Here is a 19,670-nt window from a genome sequence, read left to right on the forward strand (position 1 = left end):
GGGTTTTCGTCATCCTCTTTTAACTGGACACAGAATTCTGTATAAAAGTTAACAATATGTCATATAATGGGATTTTCGAGCGTAATAAGAACGAAAGTAAAGACAGGCAAAACGATCGACAGCTGGTAATGCTTCTTGGAGGCGGGTTCATTTGGAGCTGGCCACTTTCGGGCCGGCGACGGCAACGCAGGCGCGCATTCTCTTTCTCAGTACTAGGACCAAGCGGACCGGTCAGGAGACTCAACAAGGACGTAAATGACGGCGACAGAGGACGCGCTGGAGACGACGCGCCTCGTGATCATCTGTACGGCTGCCGTCATCTCGTCTGTCGTTGCTGTCGTGCTGTTTCGACGGATACCAGACCCTGGCTACAGCTCGCGTGGAAGGGGCCGAGGACGCAGTCGAAGCAGGAAGCCGCCGTTACCTCCTCCACACGCAACAGGTCCTGCGCTCTTCTATTCGGTCATAATGACGGACTGGTTATTCTCGGTCACAGGGGCAATCAATCAGTCGATGGACATGGTCATGGGTGGAGGTGTGAAGGTGCGCACGGTAATTGGCGCTAGTATCGACTCTCTATATCACATCAGCTTCCTAGTATCGCTGCTCTGGGGCGTCGTACTCGCGGTCTTCGTGCTGCGAACACATCGCTGGGCACGTGGCCACGCAGCCACCAGTCCACCCATGAAGAGGTTCCCAGTACGGACGAGCTGGCTGACAATCTGGACCATCGGACTCGGCAGTGGACTGCTCTCAACAGCGCGACTACAAGCTCATATCACGGACAACGACGCGGCGGATATGCTTGCGGAGTGCCAGCGTTATTTGTATATAACAGTGTACGCACTCTCAGCTGGCTGTGTGACTGCAGCCAATGCTGTGCTGTTCGTACAGAGGAGACGCTTGAACAGCGTGGAAGAACTGGCTGGCACTGCTATTGCAGATCCATCGCTCGGTAACAGCGCAGACAACGCGGCTTTGGCATCTACCAAGACGTGGGAATTGCAGGCTCAACAGGCGCTTCGGATAGCTCACGAGAAGCTCATGTACTACTTCCTTGGTGTGCAGATACTACAGCTTCCGATGATGCTGTGCTACGTGCTGGGCTTCGACTCGATCAGCTACGCCATTTACGAAGTGGCAGACTGCTTACTGTTCAGTGTGCCGCTGCTTAACGCCATTGTCTTTGGCTGGCGACATCTAGGAGAACCGAGATTGTATGACGACGAGTTACGTAACAACGGAACAATATTACAGTCCAGTATCAACAGCTCACGCCACGGAGAACGTCAGCGAGATCGGATGGGCACAGGACTCTTGGCTGGGAGTGGAAACAACGGCGCTGGGAATGTCTTGGCCTCGTCGTTCCGGACTGTTTTTGGCAGCAGTGCAGCCAGCAGCAATAACGGCAAGGAATCGATGAAAAGCACGTATGTGGGCAACGAGACAGTGACTCTTGAAGAGCTGAACGGGCTGTCGAACGTGGCGTTCATTGCTGAAGGAGCAGCTGGCAGTGTGTTCAAGGCGCAATGGCTGGGAATTGAAGTTGCAATGAAAGTTATTAAGCTTCCTAATGTAGGTGCAGGTGGCGTGGCGGATGCGGAGCTGTACCGGACTATTATCCAGAACTCCGAGGAAGCTTTCATTGAAGAAGCCAAGCTTTGCTCTCGTCTGCGGCATCCGAACATCACTCTATTCATGCGTGCTGGATACTTCGAAGGCAAGTTGGGAATCCTGACTGAATACTGCTCACGTGGCAGTCTCAAGGACGTCCTTAAACGTCATTTCCCGCTCAGTTGGCGACGTAAAGTGGCGCTGGCTCTTCATATCTCCAAGGGGCTGACCTACTTACATGCTCACAATCCGACGTACATTCACCGTGACCTCAAGGCTTCGAATATTTTGGTAACCGAGACGTGGCAAGCCAAACTAGCAGACTTTGGTATCTCCAAGGTGTCGAACTTCGTCAACCGTGTGCGATACAGCGAGCGAACTGTCAGTCTAGCAGAGCAGAACCCCAGTGTCTCGGACGAACTTACGTCGTTTGCTGGTACATGGCGTTGGAATGCCCCCGAGATCCTTCAAGACCCGCACAACTGTCGATACAGTCGTGCCACAGACATGTACTCGTTTGGTATGGTGCTGTGGGAAATCGCTTCGGACGGTGCTGTTCCTTTCAGCGACACGAAATTCGACTTTGAAGTCCGCGAGAAGGTGCTAGTAGAGCAGCGTCCACCGATTAATCCGCGCTGTCCACAGCGGTTTACGCAGCTTGTTGAGGAGTGCTGGGCGCAGAATCCTGCGCTTCGTCCATCTGCGCCACAAGCCGCCGAGATTCTCAACACGATTCTGGACAATATGTCGAAAGACTCGAACGATTTTGCCACGATGGCGTCTGTGTCGGGCTCCGAGTACACGAACAGTATCTTTTCTTCTTTGCGGAATGGCGATGGCACTTCGGATCTGGAGCATCGACCTAGCTCGTTCCTGGGTCAGCGTATTACCAACTTCTTCCGTGGTCGCTTCTCTGCTCGTAGCAGCAGTAGCAGCGCTATGAGTGGGGAGTACCATGATCATCTGGATAACGAGCACTTCTACAAGTTCACGTCTCCGTATGCAGGTGTCGAGGGCATTAGTATGCTGAGCGCTCGAGGCAGTGCAGCTGTGGAGTATAGTCCAGCGAACTACGAGACGTCGGGACTCCCTATCGTCGGCTTGCCAAATGATAGTCGTCGTGGCGATGGACTCGTTGGTGGCCGGCTCTCGTCGCTGGATGAGTATGACTTTGAGATGAAGGAAAACCCGTCGGATGTGTCGACGACGTTCAGTAGAAGTCCGTCAGAGGGCGACGCCAATATGCTGCCACCATTCCGCAAACCCAGTGCCAGACGTGAAGATGTGCGGCCAAGTGAAGACCCTCGACCAAACGAAGATGAAGCGGAGTTCGTGCTCGGTGCTAATGGACGGATACGCCACCTACAGTACTAGGACAATGGGAGCTAAGTGGCTCGTATTTATTGGCGAACGAACGACTCACAGCAACGCGTACCGGTAGTACGAAGATACTACAGTAGAGGTCTCGTACGCATAGGATAGGTAAGGTAGCTAGGAGAACAACGCAGCCAAATAAAGCAAAAAAACATGAAATACTACAGAAGTACAATACAACTGGTTCATGTACAGTACATGCAACAGGGCGAGAAAGCGATCATCAAGGAGGCCACAGTGCTGAACAGCGAGATTGGCCACGGTGACATCAAGCACAGTGTACCGAGCGGCGTCTTTGCAAAGAAAGTAAACGCGGAGGGCTCGATCGCTGATGTGCACCTCAAACTTGGTCTCATTGTCGGCTCTGAAGGTGCTCGTCACAGTCGTAACAGTGCGGTGTGCCATCTGTAGACACGCAGCAACCAGGTCCCGGGTTCACTGCCCTCTGAAGAGGCCATCTTCCTTGGCTTTGGACATGAAGGTACTAGGTAATCCTTGCTGCGAGGTGCTTGGCTCGGACATGTTCGTAAGAACGCAAATAGCTCACTAGATGCACGAGATGCTAAGGAACATTTACGTTGGCTCCATGTTCTATTTTGGTGCCAACTCGAGGAGTTTCGCCAATTCAAATGGCATGTTAAAATAATCTGATCCAACGTTCAATGACGAGTACAATAGCAGTTGTAGTTGCCCCGATGAGGCAACAGTGCCTAGTCACAAGCAACAGCATTGGTTGGCAGCGCTTGTTGCTCTACGCACTTGTGAGATCCTAGTAAAAATGCATTTGATGGGAGAGCATCAGTCGTTTTAGTCTTAGGTTGGTCTCATTGAGGCCGCTTGTTCAGCGGATTCGTCAGAAACGAGGAATTCACTCTGAGCAGACCGAAGCCCACCCAGGATGAAAGACATCACACGCTACTCCACGTAAAAGCTCTCTTGCTGCTATCCAACTACATGTCGAAGAGGAAATTGAAAACTGAACTGACAGACGCAACGCATGTCCAAAGTGTTTGCAGTCCATCCATCTAAAACCTTGTCGAAATAGATACACCTGTGTATCGCATTTCATGTTAAAAGCTAGGTCCTCAACATCTAATATTGAACTGACAGCTGAAAATGTTGCGCAACGCTCGATCTGTCAGTGTGGCCGTGGCCACACTGACGCCTCTGGTCGCTTTCGCGGTAGGAGAAGCGGCGTATCATTACGACAGCAACAACAACGTCGTGCATGCGAAGCAACAGCTACTGAAATGGCGTAGCTCTTGCGAAATAGAGAAACATACGGAAGACTCGAAGACTGGCGCTTCCGCTTGGTTGGGCTCTGCGCCGCCAAAGTTCCCGTACTTATTATCAATCTCAGCTGGTGATAACCCAGCTATCGTCACGAACGCGTAAGCAATCTGGTCATTTATCTAACTGGATGATCGCGTCAGCTGAGTAGATATCTGTGTTCTGTAGTCTTCTGACAGGTGCCAAGGTGCTGGGGTCATACGACGAGCCCACGAACGATACGCTGAAGAGACTAACTGCACCAACTTCGTCTGTGGCGCTTGCAGTCCATCGAATTGCTACACAGTACACGGCTCTGATGACTGCGCTTCATGGAAATGTGCCTGAAGACTTTGATCCCCGTGTCGTAATAAAAGCTAGTGCGGAGGAGAGGATGATGGATGCGTTGCTGGATGCGCTCCGCGACTTACAATACAGTGATACGAATAGTGCTGACAAGGGTGAAGCAGATGCTGCAACGAACTCGACAGCCGACGAAGTATCTGCACCTCCTGTATTCTTGCTGAGGGACTTTGACACGCTTAGCGACCAAGACGCCGAGCGATGGCTTCGATGGACTCACCAAGTCTCGAGTGAAGGCTTAGCTCACGTGGTACTGCTAACCACATCTACTGTTACACCGTCCAAGGTGCAGTGGATTCAGGCGCGTCATATATCTGGACAAACCAATAGTGGCTTGAACAGTGTTCAAGACTTCGTTGGCATATTGTTGCGTCCTGCAAATAATCTCGTGGATTCTACGTCAGCTGAAGAAAAACTGCATGCTCTAGCGGTACGAAATCGTAAATTTCCTGCTTAATTGGAGATACTAGGTCCTGACACCTTTTCATGCCGGATATATAGGAAAAACACGAGTTACAATTGCTCCCAGACACCAACCAAATGAGCAAAGAACCCACTAGTGATCAAGGAGAGCCGACAGAGGGGCACGTCAAGCGTGCTATGGAGCTGGAGCTAATTTTGAGTACAACTGGGAATTGGTGGAGTGATATCGACGACATTTGCCAACGACTAAAGAATAGCAACCTAAATGACGCACACAACGAAGAGCGACTCGCTACCATTCAAGAAGTGTGTAGTAGCTTCATCCGAGATACAGAAGTCAAACTACTGCAAGCATTGCACTTGGATGGAAGCCTGCAGTTTCCTCGTGCCAACGACCACTCGGACTCCTTATCAAGAGATTCCGATGATGCAGCTGACATCACTGACACGTCAAAAGCATTCAGCGCATTGGAAACCTGGAAGTGCCTTGAAACATTTGCTGATGTGGCTCCAGTAACAGGCGGAAGTTCTCTCATTGGTTCTCCACAGCAACTTCTGGACCAGAAGAGCAAGACGCCACTCAACTGTGTGAACCCCGTCGAAGCGCTGATGCCGTTTAACTACCGCGAAGAAGGTGAACAAAAGTTCTTGGACCTGATGGATCAGCAAGTATTATTCCTACGACCAAAGGTGCGTCTGACAAAGGTTTACTCTGACTGTCGTCGCTTACCAACATTATACGGTGATGCAACTGTAGGATGCTGTAGAAATAGGAGTGATCCCCTGCAACAAAGCAGCGTTAGTGTCTCCGTGCTGGATCCAGACGCGGCCTGCTATCAAAAAGGCTTTCGAGAAGATACATGTAAGCTATACCACCTTGTTGCGTGTAGTTTATTGACCTCACTTACCCTTACCGTTCCACAACTGCAGAGGAGCGACACGTACTTCCGAGTCATATTAGAGCTTGACCGCTTTACAGCCAATTATGAGGTATCATAAATTATTGCTCGACCAGTGTTAGACGCTTGTTCTTGATTGTTAATAAAAATATGGCTGCTCTTACAGATGCGAAAAGAGGTTGATCAGTATGAACAAGAGATAGCGGAGCGACGGAAATCGCTGTTTGACATGAAACGCGACTTTACCATTCTTCAGTTTTCGATGACACCGGCCAAAAAAGCACAGCGGAAAGCCGAGGTTTGTTTTGTTTTGCACTACTGAATTGGTGCGACATCGGAGCTAACGTATGCTGCTCTTTCGTTTACCAGCTTGCGCTCATAGACATCGAGCTACAAGCGAAGGATGTGTATCTGGAGAAACTCCGCTCGTTACTGACCGCGTAAGAAGCCGCGAATGGCAAATTACTTCAGCCCCATCGTGTAGATGTCTGCACCAGGCGCTGGGGCTGACTCAAACATTGCGTTCAAGGCATCAGAGGTCGATATTTGTCGTTGATTATAGTAGCTCGACCGGATTAAATCCATGAACTGGCGCACTTCAGTCTTTCGCACCAGCGCGACGATGCAGCCTCCCCACCCTGCACCTGTTAGGCGAGCTCCTAAAGCACCAGCGGCCATAGCAGCGTCGGCCAAGGCGTCCAGTTCAGGACAGCTGCACTCGTATAATGACTTGCAACTCTGGTGACTCGCACTCATGACTTCTCCAAGACTTCGCAACTGATTTTGCAACGTTGCATCTTCCAGCAATCGTTCACCTTCTTCCGCCAGTGCAGCGCATAATTCTTGAAAGTGCTCCACTCGTTCTGCCTCGCTCCAAACATGCAGAGCTCGCTGTTGTAGCTTGAACGACGACGCTGAAGCAACCACCGCCTGCATAGTGTCAACGCTTAGACGCATCGTTGTGTTTTGCACAGCAGTCACATACCATTACAGCCGCTTCCAGTGACGATCCCCTGAAAAGCTCGAGAATCGGCTTACCAAGCTCGACTTCGATCTCAGCAGCTGAATACTCCTTCAAAGGACACGAACTGGACGCTAGTTCTTGCAGCTCGCGATAGGAAATCCTGCCTTTTAATGACTTATGAACATCCACGAGCCGTGTGATCTGTCACAACCATCACCCATCTCATTAGTATTTTTATCCTTATCTCGTACCCGCCATAGATAGCTAAACGTACCTTTTCCCAGTCATTGATTCCTGCCTTTTTGGCTATCATTTTCGCAGCGAGCGCACATTCCACGACGCGTTTGTTAAAATGAGTTGCCGCGTCGACAGCTTTCTCCGCCACCACAAAACTATTGGCAACGACGAACGTCACTCCAGCGGCAGCATCCGGAACGTTGACAGGTTTACTTATCGGTGGGGTAGATGAGAAATCAAGGTGCAGCGCCACGCCACGCTGAGCCAAGCACGCCGCTGCTTGGTCCATCCCGCCTCCCATGGTCCCTACACGATGTTCTGCACGTCTACAGAGCTCGGCTAGCTCCGCTCTCGTCATTGACAGCTGCAGTGCGCTACTCGTGGCCAAGGCAGAGGCGACAACCAACGCACTGGAGCTGGACAAGCCACAGCCAGCAGGGATGTCTCCATCCACAAACATCTGTAGCTCGATATTCTGCCCCTTGAATGAGTCTGGATGAGCGTCTTGAACCCCCATTACACCACACAACACGTAGGATGCCCATGTTGCCCCTTGTTGCTTGAGCGTTTGCTGTTCTTTCTCACTCAGTGACAACGTAACAGTTTTGTATTGTGACTTCGCGTTTGCCACACTTAAGACTATGCCTCCCGTACTGCTTCTTTTCAGCATGTTAAAGGCCACGTAGATGCTCTGCTCGATTGCCATGGGCAGCACCGCGTACCCCTCGTAATCCACATGCTCTCCGATGAGGTTCACACGGCCAGGAGCACGAGCTACGCCCGTTGGCGGTCGCCCATAGCAGACCTTAAATGACCTCGTTAATTGCTTGAGCCGCTCGGAGGCTTCATCAGCCAAGGGCAGCGCGCGGAACTCCATCGTTGAAGTGACAATCACTCTGCCGGGTTTTAGTATCTTCGTACTTAAATTACTTTAGCTGATGTGGTCCACTCGATGATCTTCTATTTGAGCTGTAACTTTCATGTGACGTCGCGTATCAATTGCGCGTGCATTGCGAGGTGTCTGGCTGTCGCTGCAATTCTCCACCTCTCGTGAGATTTAAGCTATAACCATGACAACGACGTCTCGTTTGCTGCAAGCGCGAAAGCCTCGCGTGCTGGTGGTGGGCGGCGGGCCCGTGGGCCTGGCCACCGCCTTCATGTTGGAGAAACTGTACAACGTGCCAACTCGCGTGGTGGAGCGTCAGCGCAGCCCCACGTCGCACCCGCAGGCGCATTTTATCAATCTGCGGACAATGGAAGTTCTCTACGCCGCAATGCCTGAATTTCACGACCGGTTGCTAGACCAGGCAGCGCCAAGCGTGTTTGTAAGTAATTTGAAGCGGCACGATGTAGTTAACGTGTGTCAACTGAGGTTTGGACGTGCGTGTGGATAGTGGCGTGACTACATTTACTGCACAGGAGTAGGTAAATCCCGCGAAATCGCACGTATTGACCAGTTCGGTCCATGTAAGTGACGACGGATTGGAGTTGGTCCCGAGGTGAGACTCAATTCTGCAATTGATATTTAGGTATCCCACGCGATACGGTCGACCAGGCAATGACTAACGGTGACAGTTTACGGAAGTCACTAGCGAAATTATCACCGACGCAGTTCCTGCACTTCCCGCAAAACCGCTTTGAAACACTGCTTGATGAATTCCTGGCTGACAACAATGTCCGTGTCGAACGTGGCGTTGAGCTTGAAAGCTTAATGCTACCAGCTGACAGTTCAGCGACACCAGAAGTGACGCTGCGCCACTTGTAAGTTAGTTGTGAAGTGCTTTCATGGCTGTGCTGCACAAACTGATTGATGAGTGTCTTGTGTTTGGACGTTGCTAGAGATACCAACACGCTCGAGCAAGATTCATACGATTACGTTGTGGGAGCGGATGGTGCGCACAGTCTGGTTCGCGATCTCTGCGGCATTAACATGGCAGGAACACGCAACATTCAAAGCATTGCCAACGTTCACTTCACGAGCAAGGTCTTGTCGGAAGCCGCACGTGAGAACCCAGCCATGCTGTACTTTGTGTTCAACAAGGAAGTGGTCGGTATTCTAATCGCCCACGACTTCAACCAAGGCGAATGGGTCTTCCAGATCCCCTTCTTTCCTCCTCAAGAGTCAATTCCTTGGGACTTCTCAACTGCCCAATGCAAGGACATCGTGCGTCATATCCTGCCCAAAAACGTCAAAGTAAGCGACGACGACATCAACATCCTATCAGCAGGGCAATGGAGAATGGGGGCTCGTGTAGCAAAGCAGTACGACGCTGGCAACCAGCGCGTATTCCTCGTAGGTGATGCAGCACACCAGTTTCCCCCTGCAGGAGGCTTTGGCATGAACACGGGACTGCAAGATGCACACAATCTGGTCTGGAAACTCACTATGACGATTCAGGCGAACGCCGACAACTTGCCTGCTGACGGTATTAACACTGAAGCACTACTGAAGTCTTACGGCCGTGAACGTCAACTTATCGCGAAGACGAACACTCAGTTCAGTCTGAGTAATGTGGCTCGAACGATGAAGATTCCACGCGCGCTTAACGTATCCCACGACAACGCACAGACGCTGGCGAAGGTCGTTAACTCCGCGCCGATGCAACTTCTCCCGCTACGTGCTCAGCGTGAAATTGCGCAGCGCATCATGCGAGTTGGAAAGATGCCGCTGGGCCTGCTGGACGAAGCCGAGGAAGCTGGTGGCGCGGGTAGTTCACTGGGCAATCACATGCGCTCAAGTGTAAAAGATATCGTGACACGTCGTAAGACGCTGGGTATGTTGTTTTACCACTTCGACATTGGATTCTCATACGACGCGGCTTCATGGGCGAACCGTGCAAAGAAACTTATGGAAGATTCGGCACTGGACAAGTCTGTGGAGTTCCGAACTGAAGTTAGCGATGACGATAGCATCATATACGCTCCAAAGTTCCGTGTAGGTGAGCGATTCCCTCATTTTTGGTGTTCTAGCGAGAATGCGAGGGTATCCACACATGACATGATGCGTCTCGCTCTTCAGAGTGGAGAGTCTGACCACGTGCAGTTCGTTCTGGTTGTTACTGGACGCGACGCCGCACAGGTGATCAGCTCCTGTTTGTCGTCTACTTCATCTGCAGTAGCAACACATCTCTCTCTCGTAGTACTGCGCTCCAGTGCTGACGGCCCGGCTAACGTCAATACTGCTATTGAAGAGGCCCAGAACACCTCGACGTTCAGTTCTGTGCTCTCATGGCAAGTTCTTGAAGACGAAAGCGACAATAAGGCGTGGACTCACTTTATGAACAGCAAGGCAGCGGCTCTTGTGCGTCCTGATGGACACATCGGTGCAATGTGGAAGGCCGACGAAATCGATGGTTTATCAGGTGCTGCGCTTACACAGTCGATGCAGCAGGCTGTCCAGCTCGGCTAGCTCGATTTTTTTAAGTCATTTTTTGGAGCAATTAAGAGTGCATTTGTTGATACATTTTGGAGACTATACGATCGCTTCCAGTTCCCGTCGAGAAGGTATCTCGTTAAGAGGCTGCAGTTGTCGCAGTGGTCTCCGCATTTCTTGTCGAGATGTGCTGCTCGTATGTACACTATTGCTGCTAACCGTGACGACAGTCGGAGGTGCCAAGAACGGCTCCAGCTCACTGGTGTCTGCACTCATTTTCTTCTTCGAATGCCTCACGCTCGGAGTTGACACAGGAACCTCAGGGGGTACGAGATCAACCGTTTTCTCTTCTGTTGACACGGTAGGCGGATTAAGTGTGTACAACGCCGTACTGATAGCCACCAGAGCCATCGCCACAAATGCGTTGTGACCGAACGGTTTGCCATTGAAATGAGTCTCCAGCAGCGCTGTGAGTCCCATTCCTCCTACAACGGCAAAGCTTTTCTCCACATTACCGCAGTCTCGGATCACAAAACCCACTAACACTCCTCCCATAGCTTGACACATGAGTGCAGCGAGCGTCATGACACTCCAGCCGTCCCACATGCCGTCCTGCGAGTCTCCGTCCCTTGTCATGAGTCCATCCTGTACGAACGCTAGCGTCAAGAGCGTCATCTCGCCCAGCACACTAAGCTCCACTGTGACCATGTACTGGTTGCGTTTCTCTCTTTGTAAAGCTCTCTGAATGATACTCCCGGCTAAAGCGGACAGCACGGCGCCTAGTAATGCCTGGTACATCCCCGTGAACACGATCGCGTCCGTTTCTCGTTGCTCTGCATGCTCCGGGCTTACAGATGACGTCGTCATGAGTACTGCAGCTACGCAGAGTAGCGTTAGCGCCACGATCTGCAGTGGCGACTGCCGCGTGCCCAGAAGCAGGTACACGAGTAGAGCGGTCCAGATGATCTTGGTCTGGTTAAGCACGTTGAACGTCACCCCGTCCAGTGCCACCACAGCTGCGTGGTTGAGCAGATTCTGTAGCACGTAAATCAGTGCTGGCATTACTGTCGTGGCTAACGCAGCACGCAGTTTCCATGTCTTGAGCTGGTTGAGCAGTCCACCTTCCCCACGTGAAAGACTGAGAGGGATCAGCGCCAGCAACAGCTTCAGGAGCTCCACGACCCCCACTCGCAAGCGAACGTCACGCGCCTCGACCGCGTACCAGCCCATGAGAAGCGGCTGTACGCCCACCTGAAGTGTCAGGAGAAGCAGCAACGTCGCCTGCCGCGCCGTGGAAGCCATTGCTATCGGAATGTCTGTGCCGAATGACGAGCGACATACCCCCAAAGTTGCAACAGCTGTCTATTTGCTAGAGTCAAATTGTTGACAGGGTTGCTTTTTGAGAGTGGTTTTCGAGACAGAACGGATGGATACCTCGAATAAGCTTTGATGGTGGGTCAAGGACAGCGGGTTGTGCGAAATAGGCTTCGTCTTGACACACTGGCAATTAGGAAAGTTTCCGTTAAAGCTAAAGCTTTTAAAAGTGCCATGCACTGGTGAGCTTAATAAAAGGTTTTCAGTTTGCCAAGTGATCCAGTTGACAAAATGAAACTGTTTTGGTCCGACTAGCTGGCGATCATTGGTCAATCAACAAACAGATTGGTCACGGTAAAGTCGCAACGTTGCGGTTGGAATTGTGCGCGATGTCCCCTGGATACGCACACCGAAGCACGACACCATTGTATGCTGCCCCATCCCAAGAACTGTGGTGATTATACCGGTACCTTCATTTCCGTGTTATTTAATAAAACTGTGTTCATGGCATCGCCGCAGCGCGTGGTGACACTGCTGCTCGGCTGCACAGTCCCTCAAGTCGTAGCCGAAGTATCAACCTCCACCAGTAACCTGCAAGGACCTAATGCGATGCCACTATATCCATTCAACGTAGTTGTTAGGAGCGTCGGCAGCGTCACCACCGGCTGCACCTTATGTCGAGACAGTGGCAACTGCTCTATCGCCATGAATGACACGGCTTCCGGCGCATTTTGTGGGGACCTCTATGCTGCTGCGGACACGCAGTCGTGCTGCTGTTCGTATTACACCGAGTGCCGAGTAACCCGCACGTCGAAGGTCTGTGAATGCGGAGGACCTTGGCCGTACGCCATTCGTCACGAGAGGCTCTCAGTTGCGGAGCCAGGGAACGAAACAGAGACCCTAATTGAAGAAAATACTGCGCCACAAGTCGACGACCCGAGGAGCAGCCAAATGTCCGTGTCCACCGAGATCCTGATCCACTTGTCGGCGTATCTTGCGCTTTTTGTCTTTGCAATGTACGTAGATCAATGGGTAGAATGTTTCAGCGACTTCAGACGGAACCAGATGGTGGCGTACGGCGAAGCTGTCGATATGAAGCTGCTGCGCTTCCGTCAACGCTTCGGTAAGCGGCGACGCGACTCTCAGACAGATACGGAGATCGAGGATAACCTGCCACTGCTGGTACTAGAATCTCCAGCTCCACACTCGAGACCCGTCTTCACGTTTGATGAAAGTCTAGAATCTGAACTAGAAATCACACACCAGGACGCTGTCAAGGAAGCAGCATCCGAAGAAGTTGTCGTAGTCACTGTTCCTGTTGATGCTGTCCAAGAAGTTTGTGCCAGTCCACCGACTTCGCCCATTGAATTGGAAGAAATCCCGTTCAATGGGCGAAGTCGGTGGACTGGTTTCCGTGACAGTTTGTGTGTATCAATATTATCAAACTTCATTAACAGTTATCCATCCATTGTACTTAAACGGTCTGAATCGAAGTTCCTTTGTGTGGCCTCTGGCTACTAGGCTGTGGCTCGTTAACTGAGTCAGCTTCAGCATCAATACTCTCCGTTGTCGCTGCAGAAGACGATTGCGGTCGCAATGGCACCATGTCATCGCAAACTTCAGTTTCGGCTTCCGCAACTTCTACAGCTACTGCAGAGGCAGCTACAACATCAGTACTCTGACCCCTTGTTCTCTGTTCTTCCTCCGAGTCGCTGTCCACTGTATCCACAACACTCTCCTCGCCTCTTGCTCTTGCTGCCGATGGAGAATTGGCCAGTATCTGGTGGTTGCTGTTCATGACCTTGTAAGGCCCTGCACACATCTTGTCGTAGGCCAGCAGACCCCAAGCGATAAGAGAGAGTCCCACGAATAGATAGAACCGCGTGGTCATGATCTGTTCTTCCCGTGCGCCGTCAAAGCACTCGCACGAGTCCGAGAAGATGGAGGTCATGCATTCGTTCCGGTACGCACAGCAGCACGGCTGAAACGTGCTCAGTACGTCGCCACAGAAGACACCAGCCGATTGGTTGTGTACAGCTATTGAGCAGTTCTCGCCATTGCGGCACATGGCACAGCCTCGATCTTCGGGTGCATAGAATTCCATGCCCATGCCCGACTGATGCCGAAAATGGTCCCCGCCGCCGTAGCCGTAGCCGAACATGGTCAGCGGCTTGGACTGCGCAAGTGTTATGAGTAGCAGAATAGTCAAGCTGATGACATGTGAGAGATACATGGCCACGCTGCGCTGGAAGCTTTCTAAAAGAAGGCAGCGAACTTCGCAGCAAGGTGGACGATTTAGAAGTCGGATTAGAATGTGAGAATCCTGGTCCGACCTATTGAGACTTACGTTGCAGCAAGGATTAGATGCATCGACAGGTTGCGTGAATCTTGCAATGTTGCTGCAATGCACAGCGTAGGTTAATTGTTTCTAGCGCTAAAACATTTTTTGTACAGTAAAGGAATTTGGTCTAGCCTAAAAAGTACAGTACTGCACCCCGTCTTCGCGCCCTTGGACCTTTGATAAACCTCCGGATGTGATGATCCTGAATCCAAATGAACAGTACAGTAGCTCTAAGCTTCAATTGGGTTTATTTGCAAATCCTATACCGTATTTGAGATCTCCTACTTCAGACCCAATATTTTTGAAGTTGTATTGTTGCAAAATACACAAGATCTGTACACGTACCGACGCATCTCTATCACGTATTATTTAAAACAAAACAATTTAGTTATCAAGTTCTTCTTCGGGAACTACGAAGTTATATCGTGACGCGTATCCACAGCATGGCGCACTACGGGCACTTCTTCCAGCAACCGTCGTAGCAGCTCCCAATCAGGTTCACTCCACAACCGAAAGCTTGTAGGCGTATGAAATGGCAACGCACTTAAACTTCTTGGGAGGCTTGCCAGTGCCAGAAATACGGGTTCTCCCTTTCCGTTGGCCGAGCGTGAGGGGAGTGCGCGCCATTGCAAATTTCTGGCAATGAGCTGGTGGATAGTTACAGTATAGCATGTTTTTTGTACTCTGAATTAGGAGATCTAGACTTGTGCGCTGTTCCATTCTCGATATGTGATTGGTTGGAGGGCAGTCTGAATTAGGAGATCACTCTGAAGTAGGAGATCTCAAATACGGTATGGTCCACCCCCGCGAAAACGGGGTGCAGTACTGTACAAGCTCTAAAAAGGATAAACACTGTGTTTGAAGCACAATTGCTAGGGTACAGAGAACGATGGCGCGGTCTTATTTACTAAATATTAGCGTCGAGATCTGGTTGTCGGCGCGAGCACTGTGGTACCGGAAACGAGTACTTTTCTCTTTAACTCTTTCAGTTGCGCAGCTCCCAGATTTTAAACGAGCTATCCGAGTTTGTCCAAATAGACAATGCAGCGAATCCGGTTCACACCATCAGGAACACAATGTTTATCGAGTCTGGTTTTGTGCAGCTCTGACATCTTGTGATCTCGTTGTCATCAGCGTTTGTGTGTATGCGCTGTAAGACAGCTTCCTTGCTAGTGAAGTAAGATGGCCTTAAGTAGTAACTGAGCCGTGGGTCTATCTGATGGATTATGCTTTGTTGAAGTAGCCTCTAAACAGTTTGATTACCTTGACCTAGTCACTCCAAAATATTATAATGAGATTTAGGAGGTCCTGTTTAAGTCGGTATGACTGGCTTAAACTATACAGACACTAATGGCTGGTGTACAGCTATTGGTGGCTTCCTAATACTAATAAAGTACTCACTTCGTCTTTTGACGCCTTCAAGTAACGTCTTCTTCCTCTCCCTACTTCTTCTCGACCTGTCATACGAGTTATAATTTATGAGCCCAAGCCAAGCCTCAAGCGACGACTTCCCACGTCTCATCGGCGCCGAGAATTTCGACGTCTGGAAGACCCGTGTGTGCGCAGCACTAGATGGCAAGCACCTACTCGGCTACGTGAAGCAGCCCGACTACGACGGTGTGTCGGAAGACGAGAGTGAAGACAGTGGCAGCGAAATGTCTGATGCCAACGATGAACCGCATGCCAAAACTACCAAGAACGTCGAAATCGACTCCGACGCTGTGGACTACGACGAGAGCGACGACGAGCTCAAGCCGCCCTCGGACTCGGACGAAGACTCTGGAGCCAGCTCCGATACGTCAAATAAGAGGAAGGACCTCCCGGTAGTTCGACCATTTAGCCATCGCGAGGCTCGCCGTGCACGCAAACGCGCCAAGAAAGAGAAGAACCAGCCTCTTAGCCAGCGCGAACGCCGTCGACAAGAAGCCAAGACCAAAGCCTTCTTGATGAAAACGATGGACAACATGCACGTGCGGCTCGTCAAGAATCTCACGACATCCTTCGAGATTTTCAGCTACATCTGCTAGAAGTACGAGGGAGCAGCCTTTCATGGTGATCCGTACTTCATTCAACACTACTTGATGGAGATCAAGTATGAGGAAGGCTCCTGACTTAACTGAGTTCTTTCTCAAGCTTGAGAACGCGATGAAAGCCGCGTCAGAAGCCACCGAATCGGTGATGACCGAGGGACAGAAGTCTATCTACCTGTTCCACTCGATGCCCAAGTCGTGGAAGGACGATCTCCGCATCTGGAAGGGCCAGCGGAAGTATATCCCGTATGAAGACCTCAAGGAGAGCATTGAAGGCAAAGTTCGCGATCTTCAAGCTCAAGAGCGCTACACCTTGGCCAAGGGCACACCAGAGTCCTCTGCAACCAAGGGTGAGAGAGCTCTAGTGGCTACCGGACCTCCTGTGTCACAAGCCCAAGGCCGTGACAGCGCCAATGTCTGTTCCTACTGTGATCGCGCACGCCACAACATTCGCCAATGCCGAGGCCTTCAAAAGGATTTGCGAGATGGACGAGTGAAGGCTGGGACAGTGCTACCTGCTAACTTCGCCTTCAAGGGTAACTCGAAACGCGATCACCCGTACCAGAACTCGAACAAAGGTGGCAATGGGCGACACGGCAAGAATAATAACAACCGCGACTTCAAGGGCAACAACAGTAGTAGCAAGAACAAGCACGGAAATGGCGGCAAACAACGCGGTCAAGATCGCTACAAGGACCGCCCGCTTGAGTCAGACAATGACGATGACGACGACAGTGATTCTGGAAACAGCCGCAAGGTAGCTCGCCAAGGACGTCGTGACACCGGTCTCATCGCTGTTGTTACCACAGTCAATCTCCCGTTTAGCCTCACTGCTCAAGCCAAGATAGAACTTGATCCCACCTGGACAATCGACTCTGGCTGCACTCGACACGTCACCCATGAGTCTCAGTGGTTTACCGACATCACCTCCAGTGGTGGATCCATTACGGTTGGTGGTAATAACCAAATCCCCATCGAAGGCATTGGACGGGTCGATCTGGAAGTCACTGACTCCAAGGGCACTATGCAGAAGCTTATCCTTCATGGCGTCCTGTATGCTCCCCAGCTCCAATTCAGTTTGCTTTCAATTCCAGCAGCTGTGAAGCACGACTTTCGCTTCAACTTTGACCGCAAACAGTGCTCTATGCAAACTGACCAGCGCTTCAAGATCAAAGCGCTCATGGCTACCAACACGGATCTGTATCAGTTCCAAGCCAAACCAGCGGCACCTCCAGCGGCTCTTATTGCCTCAGGTAAGCAACGTTCCTTTCTGCTCTTACATAAACGCCTTGGACACCCTAACGTTCGTGTCTTGAATGACCTATCTAGGAGTCAGGCCATACATGGACTCGATGGATCTATACCTCTAGGTCCAAAGACAGATTTCTTTTGTGTTGCCTGCACGTTAGCGAAGTCACACCGCTCCCCATTTTACTCTAATAGAGTTGTTAAACGTGCTACATCACCTTTGTCAAAAGTCCATTCAGATATCTGTGGTCCACTACCTGTGCCTAGCCTTACTGGTTGTCGCTACTTCTTGATCTTCATCGATGACTTTTCTCGATTCATGTTCACTTATGCAATTAAGAACCGTAGCGAGTTGTATGGCTGTTACGAAGACTTCAGGAAGAAAGCCCTGAATATTTTCAGACAAGATATATCTGTCATAGGGTACGCGTTCAGTGTTGAAGACAATGCAAACCAGGGTAACTTTGAGATTCAGCGGCTTCAAGCAGACAACGCTAAAGATTACGAGAAGCTTGGCCGCATCATATTTAAAAAGTATGGAACTCACGCCCAGTTTACCAATGTATACACACCTCAGCAAAACGGAGTTGCAGAACGCCGCATGCGTACCATTATGGAGCGTGTCCGAGCCCTTCTACTTGACGGCAAGCTACCGAAGCAGTTATGGGCCGAGTGTGTCTGTCATGTGACCACTCTCATCAATATGACTCCTAGCTCCAAGACGGATGGACGAACCCCGTATTAGCTTTAACAAAAGTATTCCATCCATGCAGTACATCAAAGTATTCGGATGCAGCGGATATGTCCACATCACGGAGCAATACCGAGACAAACTCGACGCTAGAGCCCGTTTGTGTATGTATCTTGGTGTGCCTGACCATAAGAAAGGCTACAGTCTGATGGACATCAATACTCATGCAATTATCTACAGTCGTGATGTAGTCTTTAAAGAGGACGAATTTCCCTCTCTCACAGGCCTGACGTCTACTCCAGAGCCCACACAGTCCACGAATCGGCAGAAATCTACCGCTACACTTGCACCTGTACCTCTGCCACCTGCAACTGCTACTACAGTAGCACCGGAGCCTGAACATGTGTCAGAACCAGTGATCACACCGTCACCCACATCAGGCCCTGCAATGACAACAGCGCCAGGCACAGTGAACCAGCGTGTACTGCCCTCACTGAGGGAGTTTGTTGATCGAACAGCCATACATTATTCTTTTCGAACAGAGACGGACTCTGATCCTCCGCATCATTCGACTCCTAAGCGACCCCGCCTCTCTGCGGAAGCCATTGATAGCTCTGAGGAAGCCAATGACGTAACCCTCAACTCTGAGGAAGACATACACGAACAGGAGCAACGTCAGCATTATCTGTACACATTACTAGCTATTCGGTATGTGTCTGAGCCCACTACGTATCGGGGAGCAATGAAGTCTTCCCACGCTAACCAGTGGCGTAAAGCAGCTAAATCGGAATACAAGTCCCTCATGGACAAGTCCATCAAATGGATGTTAAGACAGCATTCCTTAATGGCTACTTGGAAGAGGAGATCTACATGGCTCAACCGGAAGGTTTCAAAATCCCCTAAAGCCGGTCCATACCCCCAACCCCAAACTTTGCTATCGTGTCTTCCCCGCCTAAAGTGTCTTCCTGGTACATGGTATATTTATTATTGTGTCTTCTGTACGCAAAGACGATACAGTACAAGCCTGATTTTTTTGTCGATATTGTGAAAAACAAACCAGCTGGAAATACGTGAACTGTGCAGTATATTTAATGCAAGTCAAAAATCAGAGCCGGAGCCTGCCTAAACTACGAACATCACTTCTGCGGGATCGCTTCTGGCGTGATGATCCGTCACTTCCAGATTCACCGCTCGACTTCTCGGAGTTCTCAGCATCACCTGCAGTCTCATCGGTAGGTCTCTTCGGCTTACGGGCACGAATCTTGCGTTTGTTCCGTGTCTGAGGGATCAATGTGCCGTTCTTCCAATGTTTATGCCAGATCTCGAAGCACGATGCTGGAACACCGTTCACGGAGTGCTTCACTTTGTTGCAAAGGAAGACTCGAGCTGCTAGAGCATTTTTAGAAGACGTTTTCAGCCTGCATTCACCGCAAAAGAAAGTAGTTTCACCCCCACGCAACTCTCCATCGGCTTTGAGCACTGAGCACACCTTACAGGCGCGCTGACGGCGTTTCCGAGCTTGTGTGGCGC

General features: G+C 50.7%; 7 protein-coding genes across 7 annotated transcripts; 4 read left to right on the forward strand and 3 right to left on the reverse strand.

Moving 5' to 3' along the window:
- Positions 1-255: 255 nt before the first annotated feature.
- PITG_10008 (protein kinase) lies at positions 256-2,988 on the forward strand (the record flags this gene model as incomplete). Its single annotated transcript, XM_002902498.1, has 1 exon — positions 256-2,988. The coding sequence occupies one exon, from the start codon at positions 256-258 to the stop codon at positions 2,986-2,988; it is 2,733 nt and encodes a 910-aa protein (XP_002902544.1).
- A 1,116-nt stretch (positions 2,989-4,104) lies between these two features.
- Positions 4,105-6,426, forward strand: PITG_10009 (uncharacterized protein; the record flags this gene model as incomplete). Its single annotated transcript, XM_002902499.1, has 7 exons — positions 4,105-4,379; positions 4,447-4,870; positions 5,122-5,733; positions 5,801-5,905; positions 6,109-6,240; positions 6,312-6,382; positions 6,414-6,426. The coding sequence occupies 7 exons, from the start codon at positions 4,105-4,107 to the stop codon at positions 6,424-6,426; spliced, it is 1,632 nt and encodes a 543-aa protein (XP_002902545.1).
- Positions 6,427-6,694: 268 nt separating this feature from the next.
- On the reverse strand, positions 6,695-8,020 carry PITG_10010 (N-acetylgalactosamine kinase, putative; the record flags this gene model as incomplete). Its single annotated transcript, XM_002902500.1, has 3 exons — positions 6,695-6,856; positions 6,928-7,107; positions 7,181-8,020. 3 exons carry the CDS (start codon positions 8,018-8,020, stop codon positions 6,695-6,697), a joined length of 1,182 nt encoding a protein of 393 aa, XP_002902546.1.
- A 280-nt stretch (positions 8,021-8,300) lies between these two features.
- Positions 8,301-10,176, forward strand: PITG_10011 (polyketide hydroxylase, putative; the record flags this gene model as incomplete). The annotated part of the gene is made up of 5 exons (XM_002902501.1): positions 8,301-8,468; positions 8,538-8,610; positions 8,673-8,904; positions 8,983-10,082; positions 10,163-10,176. 5 exons carry the CDS (start codon positions 8,301-8,303, stop codon positions 10,174-10,176), a joined length of 1,587 nt encoding a protein of 528 aa, XP_002902547.1.
- A 439-nt stretch (positions 10,177-10,615) lies between these two features.
- Positions 10,616-11,818, reverse strand: PITG_10012 (Drug/Metabolite Transporter (DMT) Superfamily; the record flags this gene model as incomplete). The annotated part of the gene is made up of 3 exons (XM_002902502.1): positions 10,616-10,798; positions 10,877-11,347; positions 11,390-11,818. The coding sequence occupies 3 exons, from the start codon at positions 11,816-11,818 to the stop codon at positions 10,616-10,618; spliced, it is 1,083 nt and encodes a 360-aa protein (XP_002902548.1).
- Positions 11,819-12,781: 963 nt separating this feature from the next.
- On the forward strand, positions 12,782-13,152 carry PITG_10013 (uncharacterized protein; the record flags this gene model as incomplete). Its single annotated transcript, XM_002902503.1, has 2 exons — positions 12,782-13,053; positions 13,116-13,152. The coding sequence occupies 2 exons, from the start codon at positions 12,782-12,784 to the stop codon at positions 13,150-13,152; spliced, it is 309 nt and encodes a 102-aa protein (XP_002902549.1).
- A 152-nt stretch (positions 13,153-13,304) lies between these two features.
- On the reverse strand, positions 13,305-14,132 carry PITG_10014 (uncharacterized protein; the record flags this gene model as incomplete). Its single annotated transcript, XM_002902504.1, has 1 exon — positions 13,305-14,132. The coding sequence occupies one exon, from the start codon at positions 13,938-13,940 to the stop codon at positions 13,305-13,307; it is 636 nt and encodes a 211-aa protein (XP_002902550.1).
- Positions 14,133-19,670: the final 5,538 nt, after the last annotated feature.

The sequence above is a fragment of the Phytophthora infestans genome, genomic scaffold (assembly GCF_000142945.1).
Source record: "Phytophthora infestans T30-4 supercont1.17 genomic scaffold, whole genome shotgun sequence".
Classification (NCBI taxonomy): Eukaryota; Oomycota; class Peronosporomycetes; order Peronosporales; family Peronosporaceae; genus Phytophthora; species Phytophthora infestans.